The following is a 24,487-nucleotide window of genomic DNA, read 5'->3' as shown; positions in this document are numbered from 1 at the left end:
CTTCAGGGCTGCCGACAGTGGGGCTTGAACCCACGATCTCCCGGATGCAAGCTCACAGCCCCGCACCTCTACGCGCACGGCCAACTCGCCAGGTAATTAACCTTGATCCACAGTTTAAACCTTTCAAATACCATGGCAAAAATTTACTTTCAAAATGTATCCAACAAGGTGCATTTACAGTATTCAAATAATGCACTTTGATAACTCACTCACAAACATAACCTCACGCAACGAAAGAAATAAATAAAAAAATATGTTTACTGGACTACTGTACTGTATGCATTTTAGATGCCCTGTACTTGCACGGAAAGTACCCGATGCCCATAAAACATTGTGGCTTATCAAACTTTCCTGTGACGAGGGGAGAAAGTCTCTCGCTTCCGTCTGCATTACAACATTCTTCTAATACTTCTCAGCCACTGTTTTCCATAATAATTTTGTGGGCTTTCATTTATTCACAGATCGAGATTCAATGACTGCGATAGCCTTTGCCAGCAATGCAATCACTGGGTAAGAGATATGAAATGGTCATACTACTTTCCAAGAGTGGCATGGAGCAATTTAAACAAACTGGCCAGAACATCAACTTAAACAATACTGGTGGGCTGGGCACTGAAACGATCTAATTGTTGATAAACAATAATATACTTTGTCTGAAACAAAATTAAACTAATCACTACATGGATATCTATTTCTTGGGTGAAATTTTTTGAAATTGGCTGCAACTTTGAGCAAACTGAAGAAAAACCGTGAACTGCTAATTCCCTCATCTTAGTTCAAACAGATCAAAAATACGGTTTATCACAAATACTTCAATGTGGTCAGGTTAATTTATCAGTTTCAAGTGCCATTGAAGCCAAAATTGTTATCAGAGGATCATAAAATTAAAAAAAAAAAAAACAAAAAAAAAAAACTGCAACTTCATAATAATGTTCCACATGACATTGCGTACAATGAAGTTCATGGTGCATGACTACTTTGAACTGAATGGGAGATGCACCAGCAAAATATATTACCTCCTATCAGCTTGCAGAAATCAGAAAATTATTTTCTGTCCCCAACATGCAATTTACAGCAGCCATTTAATCCAGTATTCAAACAATGAAGTTACTAGCTAATCAGTCAATTTCTGTCAAACACATGCAAGGTGAAACGATGACAACCACTACCACGAATGGTGATTGCTGTTCCAAGGGGCAAAAAAACTTGGTCATCGGCCCAAACAATAACTGAGGCAGAGCTTGATAACTGGAGTAAGAACATGAAGGAAAAGGAGAGCTTCTCTGGAAATAATACACACCAGCAAATACAAGGATCTGGGAGCTCAAAGGTTTCATATGCACAAATAGAGAGATGGCATCAACATGATAGTGAATGTGTCATTTGTATGGAGCATACTGGAGAGATTCCAGGGCAACAACTTCTGTCAGCATTGCCAGAGTTTGAAAACTTGCTACTGTTCTGGGAGCATGTCCCCATGCAGAACTACTACACAACTCATGTCTTCTTACAGCCAGATCAACAACTGCTTAATACCTTGCAGGAGGTGTATGGTCTCTCCAATGAGGAATGTAATAGGCATATGGATAAAATTGCCTTTCAACCAAACTTATCCCAAGTATATATTACAGACCCCATAATCAGGTTTGAGTCACATGTGAGCCAACTTGAGGAAGCAGATTCAGAGAGGAGACGTAAATACGAGCCAATGATAGAAACTGATAAAGAGAAATATCACCTGTAAACCATTACAGTATTTGGTTTGAAAACTGGTGTCAGAAAGATCACTCCACTTTTTTAAAAATTTCTGCAAGCAGTTTGGACTTTCAAAGGGATTCATCAAAGACAACGCAACAATTACATTGACGGACTCTCTTACAATACCGAGAAAATGCTCCTTCTTGTTTTAATATTATCACCCAAGTCTCCATAATAAAAACTGGCCCACACTTCATATACCATGTACATTCCGATGTTAGCCAGCAACTGTTGACTTTATTATAATTACCTCTTGTAAGCTACTTTTTGTCTCAGTGGCAAACTACATTTGGGGTAGGTAGAATTTAGAGTAAAATAAAATCTGGAGACTATTAACATGATACTAACAAATTACTAAGATAAGTTCATGTATAATTAACACAATGTGGTTCACAACTACTGAGAAACAGAGTTTGTCCTAGTTCCTTTCGTATCATGTATCTTCATGGGAATTAAGGTGAATATTTCAGTAGAAAATAAGGTGGCTGGATTAAACAGAATAACCAATCAATTACACAACTCAATGTTAATCTAATGCAGATAATCTGTTGTACCAATTAAATTTGAACAAAGTAGTAAAGGGAATCTCTGTGGATCTGGTTATTTCTCATTCACCAGAAAATTACGATTTGTTTACCATTTAAGCACAATTACTTCGAAGTAACAGCTTATCAACACAAAACAGACTTGCTTACTCTCTAAAGAACCTGAGGTACTTTAGTGGTCCTTTGGAAACTTACTTGCAAAATGTAGGAAAACAGGTCACTTCAACCTTTCTGTGGGTCCGCAGCAGCATTCACACTGCAAGATATACAAGGGTAATCCCAAAAATAAGGTCCCCTATTTTTTTATAAATACAGAACTCTGTTTGTGTGGCTGTTGGTCACAATATTGTGAAGAGTGTTTCCCGCACTCGCATATAAACATGCACATGCCGCACTGAGGCACTCGGTCTTGGCTTGGCAGCCGTTGGAAATGGAGCTCCCGTTGAATGTTACCGCCATGTGCGAAGTGTGCGCAGTTATTTGGTTTTTGAACGCAAAAGGTACTGAACCGTTTGAAATCCATCGCCAATTAATGGAAGTGTATGGCGGGTCGTGCATGGATGTCAAAAATTTTCATAAGTGGTGTAGAGAGTTGGCAGCCGGTCGGACTGAAATTCATGACGAACGAACAAAGGAGCAGGAGACCGTCAATTTCCGTCGAGACAGTCGTGAAGTTTGAGCAAATCATGCATGAAGATCGGCGCATTACCCTGGATGATCTCTGCACATTGGTTCCTGAGGTTTCCCGAAGCGCCACTCACAACTTCCTGAACAGCATGGCGGCGAGTTGGTATGACATAAGTGTACAAAAACTGTCACAGCATCTACAAAAATGCATCGACAGAAATGGTGATTATGTAGAAAAATAGCTAAATGTTCAAGCTGTAAAATGATGTAAACCATTGTAAAAATAAACAAGTCTATGTATTTATGAAAAAAAAAAAATAGGAGACCTTATTTTTGGGATTACCTTCATAGTTCCTTAGAGTCTCCACCAGATACTGCAGACAGTTACTGTTAGTGGAATCTGGTACTCTATCCTCATCACGTGTGGCATACATGTACAAATGTGACCTTGAGTGAAACTTGGCCTCCCTGGCCGGTTTAGTCATAGCAAAGGTGTTTACTGAAGTTGATATGTCTATGGTGCACGAAGCATTCTCAGCAACAAGCAAGATAACAACTCTGCATAAGGAATCAGCAGTCCTCGTTTTGTGACTAAATCTCGAGTGTTTGTAACTACTTATTCCTTCACTGTATTAAGAACTCTACTGTAAGTTTATTCCAATTTCTTGTGAATTTGTTTGGATGTTCTGTAACTGTTTGTAGCTTCTCTACTCCTCCACCATATCAAGAATCCTACTGCAAGTTGTTTTTATTCTGTATTACCTTCTTTTATCACTAAAACATAGAATTTAAAGGACATTTATATTTGTGGTGTAAAAGGCATGACATGCCCACTCACGAGACATGAAAATGTGTGCCCAACAGAGGGTTAAACACAGCCTTTGTCTACAAAACCAACTAAAGGCTGGTTCTACCATCTGCTGGTAACGTGGCTGGCAGCTGCCCGGGAGGTAAACTACCTGGGGGTTGTAAATCTGCTGGTACTTTGGCTTGCGTGCAAACACCTCCGTGCAAGTGCTAGGTAGCTACCTGGAGCTAGACACCGATATCCGAAGTTGGCTAGACTGATTTTCAGCGACTTCTCGCTTTCGAGTGTGGTGCTATCTATTGTCAGATGTATGAAACTCATTTTGATTGTCTTATTTTCTTGTGCTTGCATCTGCTGATTATCACCAAAAAGCCTAATAAGGGGAGTCTTAAGAGTTATGGACAACTACTTATGTCAAGCGTTCGTGATTTTAATCTATGAGCTTCAATATCAATACCTAATTGGGATTGAAATATCGAGATTACATTTTCTTATGGCAGTTATAACCTGTCATCTAAGGCAGCGTTTTTGAAAAGTATTCTCGTAGTAGGTTCGTCAAGTCGCTCGCTCTGTAATAGAAGGTACGCAGGTTTTCATCGTATTTCTAATTTACACTTCAAAATTTATTTTCGTTCCCTGCCATTGTTCTTGACTCTCTTACACGCTTCCATACACGTATATACACACACACACATCTTCCGTATGGACTTAATGCCTTTGAGCATTCTATCTGCAGGCTTCTGTGAATAGATTAAGTATCTCCATGATGCTCTATTTGCAACTAGCTCTGTGACTTTGTTTAGTTCCACATGCTTCCATTTATTGATAATGCATTTCATTCTAATGTTTAAAGTTGGAAGGTACTGTAAATATAAAGAACTAATCGGGGTAAATATCCATTCATAGCAAGAGGAATTCGGAAATGGAATAGTTTCCAATTTCTTCAAAATCATTTACAAGAAGACTATGTAAACAACTGATAGGGAATCTGCTACCTGGGCGACAGTCCTTCCTATATGCTATTAATCATGACATCACTTTCTATAAGTAGCACACACATAAAGCAATTTCCTAGTAGACATAATATTGTGATTAAACATTTCAATGAAATTTATTAACAAAAGAACGTATGAAAACAAAAGAACGTATGAAAAGAAGCATACAGATTAACACAACGTTAATAATGGAAATAAAAGATTCGTCATAATAAAGACTCGAACCTGCATACCTCGTATTACGAAGTGAGCGTGTTAGCCATTACGCTATGAGAACGGTTCAGATAATTAGGATACATAAAATAAGTTATACCTTGTGTCTGAAAACTGAAAAGGTAGAAAATTAAAGCCCACTTGAAATGATTTCCAAATAAATTTTGATCTGATATCCTTTTAAAGTTTCTTTACGAAAGCTTGACGTATAAAATGTGTTCCCTAAGCTACCGATGCAAGAGGCTGGTGTGACCGTTGCAAATCAAGGGAAGCATTAATGTTTAAAATCCTGCAATACAATATCGATCACTGTTACAGTATCATGCTTTTTTCAAAATACTAAGCTAATTTAAGCTGTATGTCACCAGAAATACAGCTATTAATGTTCAACTCTCAAAACTTGCCCAGCAGGTAAAGTCTTATCGGGCCCTGGAAGTGGCCAATAAATTACGCGCCGGGTAACTACGATTTATGCTGCCGATAGCGCTAACTGGGAGTGGTCGAACGGAAACATCCTTTTACGTGGAGGGCAAGTTATGCGCTACTTTACCAGCAGGTGGTAGAACCGGCCATAAATTGTAAGATAAAAGAGCACAAATTATACTGTGCAAACTGAAATGTGACAAGTTAACTAGGTGGAGCAGTACATACAGTATTTTCTGTCTGATATATGAGAGTTTTTTGAAACTAAAAGAGGAGTTGTAAATATATTGTCATCCTAGTCTTCTAATATACTAAAAAAGGGAAATGATAGAATAAATGCATGGTGGTTATGTTTTAAAAAATATCAAATTGAGGCTGCAAATATGTGACAGCAAGCATTGTATTGCCAGCAGATACATTTAGGAATGTCTGATATCTAATTACAACCATCTGTGGCAATTACAGCGGCTCTCCATAGCAGGTAAGATCTTTGCTAGAATTCTGTTGAATCCACTGCATACAGTCTCCAAGAAGATACTCCTTGAATCTCAGTGTGAGTTTCGTCCCTCCAGAGGCACTACTGATATGATCTCCTGTACGAGACAATTACAGGAGAAGTACAGAGAAGAATAAAAGCCTCTGCTTTTAGCGTTCCGCAATCTGGGAAAAGCCTTTAATACAGTGCCCAGACAAGCAATGTGGATGGCTTTAAGATAGTTTGGCTGTCCTTAAAACATTGTTTGACTGATCCAAGCACTCCATGGTATGTTTGTATAGGTGCTGAATCTGAACATCAGAAGAATTCCCCATCACTAATGGACTTCAGCAAGGTTGTGTAATTGCAGCAACACTCCTTGTCCTGTACCTGGCAGCCCAGCAGTACGAAAACATAGTCTGCAAACAACACAGGTGTGCAACTTAAGTACAGATTTAATGGAGGACTATTTAATCAAACCACACCTTGATCAGAAAGGTTTAAAAGTTTCAGCCATGTAAATGAACTGGAATACGCAGATGACAATGCTTTTCCAGCTCATACACCTTACGGGCTACAACTTCTCAATTAACTGCTTTAACAAGAAAATGAATATAACTACACTGCACGTATCAAAAATGAAATTATATTCGCATGTGTGCTGCAATTCAGAGTCACAATTCAAAACCACTAGAACCATGTATCATGGAGATGTTGATTTTGGAAAGCGAGTGATGAATATGACAATGATAGAGATTCTGTTTCTTTCAAGACTGCCCTCTTCAGTGGTGGTAGAAAACTGCAATTGCTTTCAACACTTATACGAGCCTCGGATGCAAACAAAGAACCCGGAGTAGACAACATCACCAGCAGATCCACGCCAGGTATGATAGGCCAAGCCTTGCGATGGTGTAACAACCCCGGAGAAGACAAAAGACTTGAACAGGAACAATCAATGAACCGAGTTTGACTGGGAAATGTGAAGAGTTGGTGGATATCATGGAGACAAGGAAAATATCAATCCTAGGACTGAGTGAAACTAAATGGAAAGGTAAAGGGAAGAAAGAGTTGAGGAAAAACTATACCCTCTACTGGAATGGTAACAACAGAGAGATGAAAAATGGAGTAGGATTGATATTGTCTAAAGAGTTAGATGGTATTACAGAGATCCAGTACATCAATGAGAGGATAATAAAGGCAACAGTTCACCTTGGGAAAGAGAAGCTGACACTGGTGCAAGTGTACGCCCCTCAGACAGGTTGCAATCAAGATGAAAAGAACAAGTTTCTCGAAGACCTAGAAGAGATCATCAGTGAAGAGAGGGCAATCATCATCGGGGACCTCAACGCACAGCTCGGGACAGACAGGAATGGCTATGAGAAGGTGATTGGACCACATGGCTATGGGAGAAGGAATTCAGAAGGTGAACATCCCTTAGACTTCTGCATAAGAAACTGTTTGGTAGTAAAAAACAGTTGGTTCAGCAAAAGAGCCAGTCACAAGATTAACTGTTACAGCTGGGATGGATAGAGCAAGACGGTCATTGCCTATGTCATTACAGATAAAGAAAGTAGTAGACTTGTGACTGATGTCAAGGTGATTCCAAGTGAGAACTTCAATAGTAACCACCAGTTATTAGCAGCAAATCTGAAAGACATTAATGTACCAAAGATAACAATCAGGAAATTACCTAAGATTAAAGCGTGGGAACTACAACAGAATGGAAAAAGGACTGACTATCAGGACCGCATAAGAGGACAACTGCCTATGGAAGAAGTTGAGAGAGTGGTGAGGCAGAGTGGACAAGATTTAAAAACACCTTGATAAAAGAAGCAATAGAGGTTTGCGGGAAGAGAGGTGCGAGAGTAAGGGAAAAAGAAACACCCTGGTGGAATGAGAGAGTAAGATCCTCAATAAAGGAAAGGAACATGGCACAAAAAGAACGAGATAGAGAGAAATCCAAGCCAGAACAGGTAAGGGACGAGGGGAAGATCAGAGACCTCGAGCAAGTTTACTGGGACAAGAAATTGAGAGTTAAAAGAGTAGTAGAAGAGAAGATAAAGTTCTGGGAGAAATTTACTCAAAAAATGAAGGAAGACAGCAGAGGCAATATGAAACTATTGTTTAGAGTGATCAAAAACAAAAGGAATTGAAACCATTAAAGCAATTGAGGATCCTGATGGAAACCTGGCCAGGAAAGAAGAGGACATCAGAGAGGTTCTGAGGAATCATTTTGATCACCTATTAAACAGGACAGAAGATCAGAGAACAAAAGAACCAGCTGTTGAAACCTGCACAGAGGTACCTCCCATTACATGGGCAGAAACAGAAGCAGCCCTTAAGAAGATGCCGCAAGGGAAATCCCCAGGAATCAATGAAGTCAGCACGGACATGATTAAAGCAGCAGGAGTCCAGGGTTTAGAGTGGCTACACAGCGTGCTCAATGCAGTTGGGAAAGATAGCAAGATACCTACTGATTGGAGCAAGGGTGTCATTATCCCCTTGTTTAAGGAAGGAAATCACCGAAAATGCTCCAACTACTGGGGAATAACACTCCTTGCTCATGGGCTTAAGATTCTTGAGAAAATCTTAGAGAGCAGATTTCGAGTCATCTTAGAGCCACAATTTGAAGAGGAACAGTATGGCTCCAGGCCTAACAGGTCCACAGTAGACCTAATCTTCAGTGTCCATATGTTAATGGAAAAATATTGGAAAAAAAGGCAAAGATCTGTTTATGGTTTTCCTTGACACTGAGAAAGCATATGACAGCATTGCAAGAGAGAAGATATGGGGAATGTCTGAGAAAAAGGAATGTGCCAGAGGGACTGGTGAGGAAAGTTCAGATGGTGTATGAGAACTGTACCAGCTGTGTGCGATTGGGTGATGGACATTCATCCTGGTTCACGACCGAAAGTGGAGTCCAGCAAGGCAGTGCACTATCCCCATTATTGTTTATCACCATCATGGATGACATAATGAAGAACATCAAGAAAACCTTTGGTGAACTAAATGCAATGGCCTTTGCCGATGATGTTATGATCTGGGGAGAAACTGAGGAACAAGTACAGTCGAGACTCAATGAATGGAAGGTTAAGTTCCAGGAGTTCAATCTTAAGATAAGAGAACTCAAAACAGTAGTGATGGCAATAAACAGAGAGGGACGACCAGTGAACATCATGCTAGGAAACCAGCCACTAGAAAGTGTGGAAAGCTTTACATACCTCAGCAGTCTCAAGATACACTAGCCACAATGGAGGTGGCAAATAGAGTGCAGAAGAGATCTCACTTTTACCAGCAAGTACGAACACTCCTCTGGGATACCAAGTACCAACAAAATCAAAGCTGGTGATGTTCAATCAGTACTTCATACCAATCTTAACCTATGGTACTGAAACCTGCACCCTCACTAAGAAAGACTCATCAAGGTTGCAGGCATCCAAGATAAAGTTCCTTAGGTCCACATTTCAAAACACCAAACTGGACAAGTTAAGGAATAATGTGGTTAGGAAGGAAGTTGGGATTGTTACATCATTGTTAGATTGGATCAGCATGTCCAGACTGAGGTGGTTTGGGCATGTAATGAGGATGGAGCCAACAAGGACAGCATGATCTTGGAGCGACATGCGGCAGGGAAACGGATGGTGGGAAGACCTAGAACCCAATGGATGGACATTGCAGATCGGGGAAGGACACTGGAGGACGTCATTAACAACAGAACGTATCTCAATAAGACAGAATGGAAGAGGCTCGCCAACAGTACCCGGGAAACTGGAACTGTAAAATAATAATGATGATGATGATGATGATGATGATGAATTCAAAACCGAATAAAATTTGATTAACCAATTACATAATCTTTCTTATTGTTTTACTAGTGGTTTATTAAGGACCCGCTAACTCATATAGGTTATTGGTGACGATGGGATAGAATGGCTAGGACTGGAAGGGAATCAGGCGTGGCTTTAGTTAAAGTCTGATATGAAAACATGAAACCACAGAAATACTAGTTTCACTTCTAGTATCACCGCTAATTTTATGATATCACAGGTATTAAATTTTCCTTGCTGCATCAGATAGTTTTGTTTCATTAAAAACATGGTACTTCACAATGAAATATTTTGCCTTTTATTATAAAGGCTTACTAGAGAGAGAGATGATTAATTGTGGAACCATCAACTCCATCACCCAGGCAGCCAATGGTGGAGTTGAAACCCTGTATATCCAATATGCAAATTTACAGCTATGCAGCCTGTACCGAGTAGCCATCTTGCTTGGTCAATTAAATGAATGATTTAATTATAAATTTCAATTGACCGAGCGAGTTGGCTGTGCAGTTTACAGTCACATAGCTGTGAGCTTGCATTCAGGAGGGGATGGGTTCAAATCCCACCGTCAGCAGCGCTGAAGATGGTTTTCTGTGGTTTCCCATTTTCACACCAGGTGAATGCTGGGGCTGTACCTTAAGTAGGACCTAAGGCCATCTCTGCCACCTTTCCAATTCTTGTGTTGCTGAAAACATTTGATGTGTTGGATCAATGTTAAACCACTAGCAAAAAAATTAAATAGATCGACAGCCCAGGTAGAAAGTATTCAAAGGATAGCGAAAATAATAAAGAGCGATGTGGCTGGGAAATTGCATTAGGCATGTGAAAATTATATTTATCAATATTTCAATAATATTTAAAGCACCACTTCAAGAAAGTTACTTCCTTTGCAATGGGATGCATTTCTAACATTTTTGAGATCAATAATATAGAAAACTAATAACTTGCTATAAAATCTACTTTAAAAATTTACACACACACACCCACACCCACAAAAATATATAGAAAAAGTGATCACACACCTGCAATTGGATCTCTGTTTAGTCCCAGTTTGCTGATTATATACTGAGGTAAATCTGCCTTAATTCCTTGAGATACTTTTGCTTGTCCTTCTGCCTGTTCGAGTAAAAGGTAAAATTCTTCAGGGTCAAATTCCAAACATTCCAATAACCGAGCTGGGCGTGATATTATTAGTAAGAGCTTTTTTATTACTCCTGTTAAAAAGGATGCAGCTTCAGGTGATTTCTCTTTTGCCTGTAAAAGACAAACATGTTTACTAAAAGAAAGAAAGAAAGAAAGAAAGAAAGAAAGAAAGAAAGAAAAGAGTTTTATTTCAGAGGTTAGAAATATCACCACTCATTAGTAATCCATGCAGATTACTGTCTGATATAATTTCCTGACATTGAGACAGTATTAGTGCGTATGAAATTGTAACTATAAAGGGGTCTGATTGAGGAAGGCATTTAAAAACTTGAAGAAGGAAGTGTAACTGATGTCCTTTAAGTGGCCTAACTATGGTTATCTGCCCCTGATTAAATGAAGACAGAGATGCCAAACTTCAAAGGTGGTCACCAGTAGTGTGAATATCAGTGGAGATGGTGGGGAACACATCTCAGGCTGATTATAATCTGCAATTTCAAAAAATACCAACATGTTTTAAAATTCCTACAAGTTAAAAAACAAAAGAATTACACACACAAACATAACTAAGTTACTTTTCTTGCAGCATCTTCACAGTTGCTTCTTTTGCCTCACAGAGTTCCTTCTCAGAAAACTGCTTTGACAGCAAATCTCACAGAATTATAACATTTTTGTTTTTTCCACTAGAAGAGCATTAACAGTCTTTGTACTCATATTTGGACGAAAGTCAGTATGGTTCTTGTGAACCACACCGAGTATTTGCTCAGTTGAAAAACTGCTGTGAGGTATCAATAAAATGGCAAGCATTACTTGAGGAAGAACGGAATATTTAATGTTTCCAGAAGCATCTTTCAGCTTCAAAATTCTAGCCCATACTACATCCACTGTTTCACAATTTAAATGTCTTTACTTAATGGTTCTGCTTGGTAGGAAGCAAATTCCACTTCCAGTTTTTCATGGTTAGTGTTCTCAATTATATTTTGAAACAACTGAACACAAATAAGCACCGATGGAAACAAAGTAATTGCTCTCAATGGAATATCCACTACTTCTGCATGCTTTACCACAGAGTCATGAAAAGAGAATTTGTCCAAAAATGCATGCTATAGAAAACAAATTTCTTACAAATTTGAAGAACTGTCTCATGCTAACTTCAGGTAAACTGCCAGCCAGACTTCCTCGCTTAATGTGCTGTCTTGTTGTAACTTCAGTTACAAGATTGTTATCTTTCTGACAACTCCTACCATTGAATTTTATATCAGTAATGCATTTCAAACTTATTTCTAACTGCTTTCCAACCTTTTCACGTTTCACAACCCTCACCATTAAAGCCATCAATAATCCATTAATGTATTAAGCCACTTTAGGTATGGAGGGAGCTGCTACTTGCAACATGATGATGTACTTCACTAAAATGTTGAGTGTATTCTTCAGCAATGACAGGTATAAAGTTTAGTGGCATAATTTTCCACTTCTGCTTTCACTGCAAGAAATTTGCTACTGCTGGTTTCTTCTGACATGACTTATTCACCAACACGAAATCATTTCAATGGCTCCCAGTGTTCTAACACCCTGCTTACTTAACCAGTGCGAGATAATAATCTTGCACTGACATATTTCAAGATTTTGTCCCTCTTGAGCCTAGGTCCACTCATTTCCTGACACATCTTCAATTTTTTTTTCTTTTCTTTTGGAACTTCTTTAAAAAAAAACTATACCTTTGTCGACTAACATTGTCTCCATGTTTGCACTTGCGCCTAATGTTTTTTTTGTTTTTTAATGTTGCACCTACACAAATAGGTCTTATGGCGACGATGGGATAGGTCTAGGAGTGGAAAGGAAGTGGCCATGGCCTTAATTAAGGTACAGCCCCAGCATTTGCCTGGTGTGAAAATGGGATATCACGGAAAACCATCCTCAGGGCTGCTGACAGTGGGGTTCGAACCCACTATCTCCCGGATGCAAGCTCACAGCTGCAGCCCCTAAGCGCACGGCCAACTCGCCCAATTCCTAATGTTTTAGTAGCCTTCTGGGCAGCTATGCGAGTACGCGACAGACACAGCCTCGTATAACCATCGAAGGATTCCGTTGTTTCAAAAATCCTCACATTCCCTTAAATTGTCACAACCAAATGATAAACAGTTTTCCCATTTCAGCATCTTGATCCTGATCTTAATTTCTCTACCCAACACCTGACAAATTCCTACCCCAGTGTTATCACATTCCACCAAAGCAAGAATTAGAGTAGCAATCTGTTCTTTTTTCCTCACAAAAAAGAAATAAACACCGATACAACTATCAGTAGACAATGAGTAATGTGCATTTTGAAGACTCTTGACTATTTCAGATACTGTTGACTCAGACATGATTCTCACTACTGCAGTTGTCTAGGTTCCACCATTTCCAAATTTTTTAACAATTTCAGCGTCCGGAATCACGGCCTTGAATAATGGTCTAGCCTGGTCTGCTGCAGATAAGGGAAGGTTGTGTTTGATCAAAAAACGTGTGAAATAACATTCAGCCAGTATAACACTATTATCAACAGTCACCGCGTCCTCTATGTTTAACTGAAAAATCACACTTGCAAGTTTCAAAAAAAAAAAAAAGTTTCGGTGAAAGTTTAGATGGTCCTAGGCATGGAAACTCTTCTGTATAATGCTTTCAGTAATGCTGATTTACCGCAAATTGTTTTCGTCCAACATCACTTAGCTCTTCATTGCTTTTACCCTTAAACATCTTATTTTATTTAACACAGAAATAGGCTTGTACTACACGACATCAGCATCACTTTGTTACACTGTGTTTTGTAACAAAAGCAGGCAACTCATTGCTAAGCCAGAGGTAATAGAACAAGAACTGAGCACATATGCAGAGAATACGTTCGGAAAAGATGTTGCACAGTGAAAGGTTGTAAACAAATGTTGCCGTCTCGTAAATTTTTTAACAAACTATCTTTTAATAGCAGGTCTCCTATGCAACGTACCTTACAAAACAAAGTTTTCATATTTGTGGAGAAAATGGAAGATTTAAGAACAGCACTTCCAATTACACTCCTCATCCTCAATACCGCTACCTACAATGGGACAATGATCAAAAGCTTAAGAGTCGCTACCAAGACATTCACTAGGAATAGCTTTCACATCTCACACTCATTCTCCATACCTTAGGTCAGTTATCATGTAATCTATTACCGACTTATAGCTACCATCCCAGCGGTACCGTGTTATTTTATGATTTTCTTTCTTTTGGAACCATATGTTCTTTTTAAGCAAGTTATTCCTTAGGCACAAATCAAGTAGAAGTGCTCCTTCAGTGTTCCTTGTCCCATATCCGAAAGGTCCCATAATTCCTTCATATCCAGTTGTATGTACTCCTAACTGGGCATTACAATCATCCATTAGCAATAGTTTTCTCCTCATTTATACTGCCCTCTAGTTGTTGGAGGAAGTTCAGCTTTTTTTCTTCACTACAATCCTGCTTGAGGGGCATACACTTCTACAACTGTCAAATGTTCTTCTTTCAAACACACCCTTGCTTTAATAATCCTGTCATTAATGAAAGTAACATCAGAAATGCAGTCAATGTCCTTATCAAGAACACTGCCAACTCCATTTCTTGCTTCTGTCTTATTTCCACACCAGTACAGTTTGTTCCATCATTCAGTAGTTATGTATTACATCCCTTCCACTTTGACTCACTTAGACCCAAGATCTTAATGCGTCTATGCTTCATCATACCTGTTATTTCATTATATTTTACAGTCAGTGTTAATATGTTCAAGGTAGCAAGTCTGAGGCTGGCTTGTCTGTTATTTTGCCTCCTTTTGGTGTTTTATTTTATACTGTTTGGATGAGCTTCGGACTCGTTTGAATCGCCATTATTTCCAAACGTACTCAAGTTTGGTCTTCCGTAGAGTTATTATTCGTTCTGAGGCTCGTTCTTTGGTTAAAAGCAATTTGCAAATTACTCTTCCAGCTGACTTCCTAGGCGTATTACCGAAGAGGATATTTCTCAAATACAATGAGAAGAAGGCTTCCACCTAATCATTACTTATTTATTAAATTAAAACTACAGGACTGGTTTCGACCTTTCTAGGTCATCTTCAGCTGGTCACACAATCACATATAACATATCACGCAATCATAAAACATTACTAGATCTAACAAAGAAACCCACCAACCTGGGCCCAATGTTTGGGAAGCCAGGCTCTGCCTGTCACAAGTCAGGACAAAGGGCGAGTGATAGAGGAGTAACACCTCTTTAAAAAACCTTGGTCCAGCTGACCCGGCTGGTAGTCCCATGTAAGGGTCCCTTGCCAGGGTTACGGTGAAGACCACAACGGCAGTGAAGGCGGAGACGACGGACTTCGGAACGGTGGAACTGACGGACGAGGCAACCCTCCTATGCGGGGAAAATAGAATAGGAACTGCTGCCTTGTAGTCAGAAGTGGGAACTTCAAAGGCTAAGGGAAGAAACCCCAACAGAAAATCAGTAGGCCTGACTACTTAGAAGGCAGCCCCTTCACCAGGCTTTGGGTGCTGAAGGCCAATAACCTACACACCCGAGATTAACCTATTACAGAAACATCAACGAATAGAAGCCGGATGGATAAAATGGATTTGACTTTTAGCATGAAATCGGACACGAGAATTGGAATGTGGAATGTACAGACAATGTGGCAGGCAGGAAGATTGGCTGAAGTATCTAGGGAGATGAAGCGATACAGGTTGGACATATTAGGCTTGAGTGAGATGAGATGGACTGGGTTTGGTGAGATAAAGACCCAGGAAGGGGACACGCTGCTGTACTCAGGAAGAGAAGAAGAACATAGAGAGGGTGTTGGATTATTGATCACTCAAAAGACAAGGAAGAGTTTGATAGAATGGTACCCAGTCTCAGAAAGGATTCTAGTAGCTCGATTTGCATCAAGAGTAAGACCAATTACAGTGGTGCAGTGTTATGCACCAACAGAGGCAGGAGAAGAAGAAGAAAAAGAGCAATTTTATGGTCAGCTACATCGAACCCTGTTAAAGGCAAAGAAAAGGGATATAATGGTCGTGATGGGAGACCTGAATGCGAAAGTTGGCAATGATAACCAAGAAATAGAAAATATAATGGGAAAACATGGTATAGGTAATAGAAATGAGACTGGTGAATGGCTTATTGAATTTTGTAGTAACCACAGGTTGGTGATAGGAGGCACTATCTTCCCCCATAAGAATTGCCATAAAGTGACGTGTTTCCCCTGACCATAGAACGGAGAATCAGATCGACCATTTCACTATCAGCAAGACATGGCGAACCTCCCTTTTGGACGTGAGAAACAAGAGGGGGGCAGATGTGGGAAGTGACCATCACTTAGTAGTAGCTACGCTCCGACTTAAGATTGCAAGTACTAGGCACATTCATCAGAAGAGGAGGATAAAGTATAACTGGGATAAACTGAAGGACAAGGAGGTGCAACAAAATTTTTCACTAGAATTGAATAACCGATTCCAACAGCTAAGAAAGGAAGAAGGACAGGATATTGAACATAATTGGAAGAGCATAGAGAGTACCTACATTAATACCTGTGAAAAGGTCCTAGGCAAAAGGGAGAGAGGAAGAGAGGAATGGATTACTTCTGAGACATGGGAAGCCGTGAATCAAAGGAAGGAATGTAAGAAAAGACTCAATACCGCAAGAACACAAGAAGAGAAGGCACAAGCTAGAACTAACTTTAATGAACTTAACAAAATAGTGAAGATGAGATTCCGACGTGACAAACGAGCATTTATCAATAATCTTGCAACACAAGCTGAGACAGCAGCACAAAACAATGATAGTAAGACCCTCTACCACATTACCAAGAGACTAACAGGAAAGTTTTCTAGATCTGACAAGCCAGTGAAAGCCAAAGATGGGAGATTATTGTCCACACAAAAAGAACAGCTAGAAAGATGGAGAGAACACTTTCTGGAGATCTTGAATCGTGAAGCAATCGAGGAAGAAGAGACAGAGGTGATGACCGTAGAAGAGCAGGAAGATGTTGCTATCAGTACAGAACCGCCATCAAGAACAGAGATCCAAAGGGCCATTAAACAACTAAAGAATGGCAAAGCGGCAGGTATGGACAATATCACACCGGAGGCCTTGAAAGTGGACGTGGGTACTTCAGTCGAGATTCTGTTCCTACTTTTCAAGAAGACTTGGGAAGAAGAGAAGATCCCCACAGATTGGAAGAAAGGATTGTTGATTAAGCTTCCAAAGAAAGGAGATTTATTGGAATGTGATAACTGGAGAGGGATTACCCTCCTTTCGATACCAAGTAAGGTACTCTCACGAATAATTTTAGAAAGGATCAAAAAGCGAGTTAAATCAAGGCTGAGGAAAGAACAGGCAGGATTTAGAGAAGGTTACTCCTGTACAGACCAGATCAACACACTGCGCATAATTATAGAACAATCCACGGAGCTGCAGTCGTCACTGTAGCTGCTATTTGTAGACTTTGAAAAGCCATTTGATAATGTAATGAGGAAGAAGATGTGGAAAGCCATGAAAGAATTTGGGATTCCAAAGAAAATTATAAAGATAACCCAAGAAATGTATGAGAACTACACATGCCAAGTTTTACATCAGGGGATGTTGTCTGAGCCCATCCCAGTAAACACAGGGGTTAAGCAAGGATGTTTGCTGTCACCAATACTATTTCTGATGGTGCTGGATCTTATGATGAAGAAGGCCATGAATCGCCGAAGAGGAATTCAATGGGGACTGACAGGCAGGTTGGAGGACTTGGACTTTGCGGATGACTTGTGTTTGTTAGCCAACAGTTTTAAGGATATGGAAGCAAAGCTGAATGATTTAAAAACCTAAGCATCAGAGGTGGGACTGAAGATAAATGGAAAGAAAACCAAGGAGATGCGTTATAATAACCGAAACAAGGCACTATTATTTTTAGGAAACCAAGAGATCGAACAAGTCAACCAGTTTTGCTACCTGGGAAGTATAGTCACCCCTGAGGGAGGAACTATAGAGGATATAGGAAATAGAATAAATAAGGCCAAAGGAGCATTTGTAATGCTGAGACCAATCTGGAAATCTAAGGAACTTGACACCTATACCAAACTACGCATCTTAAATACAAATGTCAAGTCAGTACTGCTCTATGGGTGTGAAACATGGAAAACTAACAAACAACTGATTAGCAGACTTCAAACATTTGTGAACAGAAGTTTGAGGAATATCCTGAGGATATGGTGGCCACAAGTAATCTCCAATGAAGAACTATGGAAAAAAAACCATCAAACACCCATTGATATTGAGATGCGTTGTAGGAAATGGAAGTGGATCGGGCATACATTACGGCGAGATAAAGACAACATAGCAAGACAAGCCCTGGAATGGAACCCACAAGGTAGCAGGAGAAGAGGCAGACCAAGAAACACATGGAGGAGGAGTGTAATAGCAGAAGGGATGGAGAAAGGAGGAAAGACCTGGACAGAGATCAGGACGATGGCGCAGAACAGAGTCCGGTGGCGGAAGTTCGTTGATGCCCTATGCTCCACTTAGGAGATACAGGAAATAAGTCAAGTAAGTCAAGATCTAACAAAGAATGTCATACGACATTAATTCAGAATTTCAGAAAAACTCATGCCTATGAACAATCCAAACTTTTATGAATGTGTTTTTATGTATGTTATTCATGAAGAAACAGTGAATACCAAGTTTTCAATTCGACGATTGCCCCCAATCATGAGAATAATTTGACATGTTATCGTCATATGACATTCTTTGTTAGATCTAGTAATGTTTTATGATTGCACGATATGTTATATGTGATTGTGTGACCACCTGAAGATGACCTAGAAAGGTCGAAACCGGGCCTGTAGTTTTAATTTAATAAATAAGTATTGATTAGGTGGAAGCCTTCTTCTCATTGTATTTGTGTATAACATCAATATGAAAATAAAATTTGTAGATTACAAGAATTTTTCTGTCGGAGTTTTTCTCTCTTAACCTTTAGCAGTCCCCTGCCATATCTGCAAGGCAGCAGTTCGTTGATGGAATCAAGTGTCATTTCCTGCAAAAAGGTTTCATCAAACCTCCTAAGGGGAACTCTTCTGCCCATATCCATTGGTTCATCCAAAAGTTGTCAGGTTAGGTACTGGCCACCTAATTCTCGGCCAGACAGTCGCAGGTTGCACTATGTACTGTCACATATGGTAGAAGGATATTTCCTGACCTGATTCATTAATATTACTCATTCCTGGCCATTCAATAAATGATCCATGAAAACAAACGAACCAACCCCTTTAAGTACCTTGTACCAAGAACTCGTTCTACCATCAATTCTCATTGCATCCCAACTGTCATAACAAATGCCTCTGATTGCTTTTAATAATCCACCCTCAATCCATAATCTCTATGGTCAACATCTTTTCCCTTGGTACTCTGTCATATGCCTTCTCTTCTCTAGATCTACTAAACATAACTGTGTGGCTTGGTTCTAAAAGGGCCAATGTCATTTTTTATCAAAATTGAGATATTAACTGATACAAATGCGTTTTATCCTGGCTTGCAACATGTTAAAAGGGCCAATGTCTCTGTTAAGTACTAAACGAACAGTTAACGTTTTATTAAATAAGCCCTTGCCAATAATGTTAGATTACCAATAAAGATTAGAGACCTGGCAATTTTTAAAGAATACGATAGAAAATATTAGCGTTTAATAAGGGGACTTCCACAAAGAAAGTATAAAGTTATTTAAAGTTAGTTGTTGAAAAAAACAATTGGAAAAATATAAGCAAAACTTCAAATGCTCATAGCTCAAAAACAGGTTTTTTGACATTGGCCCTTTTAGAACCAAGCCACAGAACTGTCTATTCCTCTCGTAGCATTTTTCAATTACCTGGCGCAAACTGAAACAATGGTTTTCATTCAACTTACTCTTAACCACTGATCGCACACTCCCTTCATAAAAACCAGTGAACACCTTGCCTGGGATACTGATTAATGAGATACCTCGATAGTTGTTGCAATCCTCTCTGTTCCTACGCTTACTGCTTTTGCCCAATCAGAAAGTACCTTACTTCCATGCTAATATTATTGCTCTGTGAAGCCATTTCATCCCTGTCTTCCCATTTCAGGTCTAATTTCACCTATTCATGCTGCTTTACAACAATGGATTTTATTTACCATCCTTTCTACTTCCTCAAGCGTAATTTCACCAACATCATCGTCCTCCTCCACTTGAGCTCAGTTGTTCATACTGTCAAAAGAATTTTTTTTTAATGTTGAGAAGATTTTAAAAATATTTCTTCCACCTGTCCAGTGATTCTCTGGAATCTATTATGAGTTCAACTGATTTACCAAAAACACTATTAATTACCTTTTTCCCTTCGTTTCTAAGATTCTTCATTAATGTCCAAGAAATTTTATCTGCTGCTTGATCTAGCCTTTCTGGGTTATTACCAAAATCTTCCCAAGACTTCCTCATTCACAATTATTTGTTTCAATCAGTTTCCTTTATCTACATATAATTCCCTGTGTTTTTGAAGCCATTTCTGATACATCTTTCTTTTCATGTTTACAACCTGCCCTCACATCATCACTGCACCGAGATGTTCGCTTTCTCCCCTTCTTTACACACAAGGTTGTTCTGAGGCATTCCCTTGCTGTTTCTATTGTAGCAGCCCTGCATGCCACCCATTCTCTTTCAATAACCTGAACCTGCTTATTCTCTATTGTTTGGATCACTTCTCTAACCACATCCATGTCATTCATCATTAGTCCTTCTGCTCATTGCTGAGCATCATGACCGCATTTACTTTACCATTTCTGTGTTGCAAACTTGATGAAATGTCTCCATTCTGAGCGGTCTTCAACTTTTCTTCATATAGTCTGAAGAGAGGTAGGTCAGTAATCTTCTTTGCTTGATCTAACCATCTACTTGCTGTTCTTCCTTTTTTTTTTCTTTTTTTTTTTTTAATGAATTATTAATACAACTTCCCCCATGAGGAGGATGGGGCTTCATTCATTCTATTCCTGACCCGGTCAAATGACTAGAAACAGGCTGTGGATTGTTAATAAAGAGCACACTTCCAATTGCTTTTTATGATCCCAAACTTCCTAGCTTGTGCAGCAAACTATAATAAAAGTGGGTAACTTTGTAAAAACATGAATTGGAAACAAACACCAACTTATCAATGAATAAAATCACTACTACTATAAACCTCAAAATGAGAAACATTGCTCTGCATTATTGGAAAGAAACAAATGTCTGTCTGTCTGTCTGTCTGTCTGTCTGTCTGTCTGTCTGTCTGTCTGTCTGTCTGTCTGTCTGTCTGTCTGTCTGTATATGTAACTTGAACTGTTCTGCGTTAGGTGATTTGTCTTCATAGTCATTAACTGTTTCCGTTCAGACAGATTTTATGGGCTAAGAAACACGTATTTAACAATTTTAGAAATCAAAGATCATAAATGCCACTTCATGAGAGACTTTTCAACTCTAGATAGTGCTGATTTTACTGATCTGTGGGCAATAAAACCCTTTAAGTTTGAAAAGCTTTTGTGATATCGGAACGGAAGCTATTGACAGATTATTAATGTGCAGAATAAATTTTATCACAAGCAACAAAATCTCTCCATTCCTTTCATCACATTTCTTGAGTGAAGATGCCTACTACACCACTAGCCAAGAAGACGCTGCGAGAGCTATCACGTTAAGGATGGACAAAGAGTCTATTATGCCACTGGTGAGATTGGTGCATCACTTGGAAGTGTCCAGTATGCTCTGCAACTATTCCATAAACTCGGTACCCATCAGATATGACAGGGATTAGGCTGTCAGAGGTCTACAACTGTTAGGGATGACAGGTTTCTGGTCCTTCAGGTCTTGCAAGATCGCCCATACTACTGGGGTCCAAACCGGAAATAACCTTAAGGAAGAAACGTTGATGTAAGTGAGAGGACTGTAAGATGAAGATTTCTGGAAGCCAATTTGAGGTCAAGAAGACCCACCACTGGAGTGCAGCTTACTCCCGAGCATCGAGCAGCGCAGTTAGAATGTGTGTGTCAATACTGGAACTGGACTGAGGATCCGTGGTCAATAGTGCTCTCCAATGATGAGTCCTGATTTTTTCTTCAATCACCTCATGGTAAAGAGTATGGAGGAAGATTGGGGAGCGTTATTTGTCCTGCAATATCCCAGAGGAGATGCCGTTTGGAGGTGGCTAGGGGCTCCATCATGGTTTGGGGTGGTATCAGCTTCGAGGTACGAACGAAGCTTTCATCATTGATAGAGGTACTCTGAATGTACACTGATATACTGAGGGGGTATTAGCAGAACATGTAATCCCTTTTGCTCCACCCACTGATGAAAACTTCAAACTGATGAATGACAGCACCTACCTCCATGTTGCTTAACGTGTCAGAGTTAATTTACAACACGGAGATACAAACTCTGAACAGGCCAGTACGTATCCCAGACCTCAATCCTACAGAGCACCTATGGAATATGCTTGGGCAAAATGTCCCAAGTTGAAATTATGACACCCTGAATAAAATGAGTCCAGCACTATTGAAGGAGTGGATGTGCATACCCTCCCGGAAATGATCCAGGACTTTGTGGGCATCATGCCGCACTGCATGGAATCTGTCATGGCCACCAGGGGTGAAAACACACAATACTAGTGTGAGGGAAGTGGTCAGTGACAGCAAGAGAATGTTCAGCTGCAAAATCATGAACTAAAATTTCAGTGAAATTCACTGAAAATGCAAAAACTTCCCACTTTTTTTAAAAAAGGCATAAAATATTGTAAAAAGAACTTAACATTGACCTTTGACAATGTGAATTATGCATACAGACGCAGAATATGTAATGTGCTGTGTAATAAAAAAAAAAGGTTTCAAGTAAATATAGCATTAAAAAATATTGAAATGGTCCACTTCATTTGCCAATCAGTGTATTTCTTTAGAGAGAGAGAGAGAGAGAGAGAGAGAGAGAGAGAGAGAATGGGTTTCACACTTTTATTTAAACTTAAGTACTTTACCTCAGTAAGTAGTTTCTCCAAATTCTCAGTCATTTCATAAAAATATCTACTAGTAACAAGTTTCTCTTCAGATTTCTGAAGACAGTCTCTAGCCAACTCAATGATTTGATGATGAACAAATCTAATAATTGGTAGACAGTCTTTAGCAATGCCTTCCACATCGTCCTTTCCATCCAATGACTTGTTGTCAGCAATGAAGCTTTTTAATCGTTCTTCCATTTGCTGGGTTGCCTAAAAATGACCAAGAACTATGACACAAGGTTTCTAGGTAACATACACAATTTTAGAAGAAATTTGAAAACATTTTACTGCTCTTTTCAAGCTACACCACAACTTAATAAATATTCTAATTTTGGAAATACAATTACCTTGGGAAATCTCTCTTTATAAAGCGTGTTCATCATTACAATCTCATCATCTACAACTGGAGATCGGCTCGGACTGCTGCAAAAGGATAAAAGAAAATGGCCTTTAACACAGCCAGAGAAATAAGTATGCAAGTTCTTTTCTCTACTGGTTTTACGTTGCACCAAATCAAGACAAGTCTTACAGCAACAATAGGATAGGACAGGGCTAAGACTGGGAAGGCAATGACCATGGTCTTAGTTAAGGTACAGACCCCAGCATTTCTTCATGGCTGCTGACAGTGGGGTTCAAACCTAACATCTCCCGAATGCAAGCTAACAACTACACAGCCTAAACTGCACAGACAATTTGCTTGGTATTCTGAAATTCTGTTAGTTAAGTCAATTATCTATATTATATTAATAAATGATGATTTATGAGGAAAATTTACACAACCATTATTACTCAAGTATCTGTAATTCTGAAAAGGATTCATACAGAGGAAAATAACATAATGATGATGTTCTTTGTTCTTTAAACAATATAAGAGTCAGGACTTGCATTCTACCACAGCTTTCCACCCAGCTTAATACATCCTCCTTTAAAATAAAATATTGTATCAGTCTGGTCTGGTTAACACTCAGCCATTATTCAAGGATACATTAATGTTGTAAGGAAAGAAAATGAGAGGTCCATTCAACAGTTACTGGACATTCAGAAATCCTAAAACTCAGCAACCACGAGCCTTTAAGGATGTAGTGTATTATTCTTGATTTATCATATTAAGATGGGTTTTATATACTGTACTTCTAGTCCCACTCCACCACCTCCAACAGCAACTGAAAGGAACTACTAAGCTTTCAGACTAAACACAGAGAAACATTTCAATATAAAATAATTTACACATTTGATCAAAAATGCAAAACTCTTATCCAGTGTACTCCAGAGATAGAGAGGAAATGAAACCAAGTGGCAAAAAATATATTTGATATAAATATGAAAGGCTTCTCCAAATTTAATGTTCATAATTCCATATCAAAACTCAAGGATTAATAGAAGCCATTTCAATAGCTTTCTATGAACTAACACCTAAAATTTTAATAGGCCTAGATCATACTTACCTGAGACTACGGGATCTAGGGCGGTAGAATGGTGACCTTCTTCCATCCTCTTCCAGGCTTGGATTACTATCATTAGATGAAAAATGGGAGGTTAACATTTGTAGTTCGTCTGATGTGGGTAAGTTTGGTAACTGGTGCAAGCGTTCCTGACTGGAACACTGGGACTAAAATGAGAAAAACA

General features: G+C 39.2%; 1 protein-coding gene across 2 annotated transcripts in view; it reads right to left on the bottom strand.

Moving 5' to 3' along the window:
- dop (microtubule-associated serine/threonine (MAST) protein kinase dop) overlaps window positions 1-24,487 on the bottom strand; it is a 578,024-nt gene that overhangs the window by 383,266 nt on the left and 170,271 nt on the right. For both annotated transcript variants that reach the window (XM_067141035.2, XM_068226223.1), the window contains exons 6-9: window positions 24,307-24,470; window positions 23,209-23,284; window positions 22,841-23,071; window positions 10,691-10,922 (exon numbers count right to left, since the gene is read on the bottom strand). In XM_067141035.2, the coding sequence (XP_066997136.2) occupies window positions 10,691-10,922; window positions 22,841-23,071; window positions 23,209-23,284; window positions 24,307-24,470 (703 nt within the window). The remainder of the gene's footprint in view (window positions 1-10,690; window positions 10,923-22,840; window positions 23,072-23,208; window positions 23,285-24,306; window positions 24,471-24,487) is intronic.

This window comes from Anabrus simplex, chromosome 2, assembly GCF_040414725.1.
Source record: "Anabrus simplex isolate iqAnaSimp1 chromosome 2, ASM4041472v1, whole genome shotgun sequence".
NCBI lineage: Eukaryota > Metazoa > Arthropoda > Insecta > Orthoptera > Tettigoniidae > Anabrus > Anabrus simplex.
The sequence above is the reverse complement of the archived record's forward strand: the minus strand, read 5'-3'. Positions and strand labels throughout refer to the sequence as shown.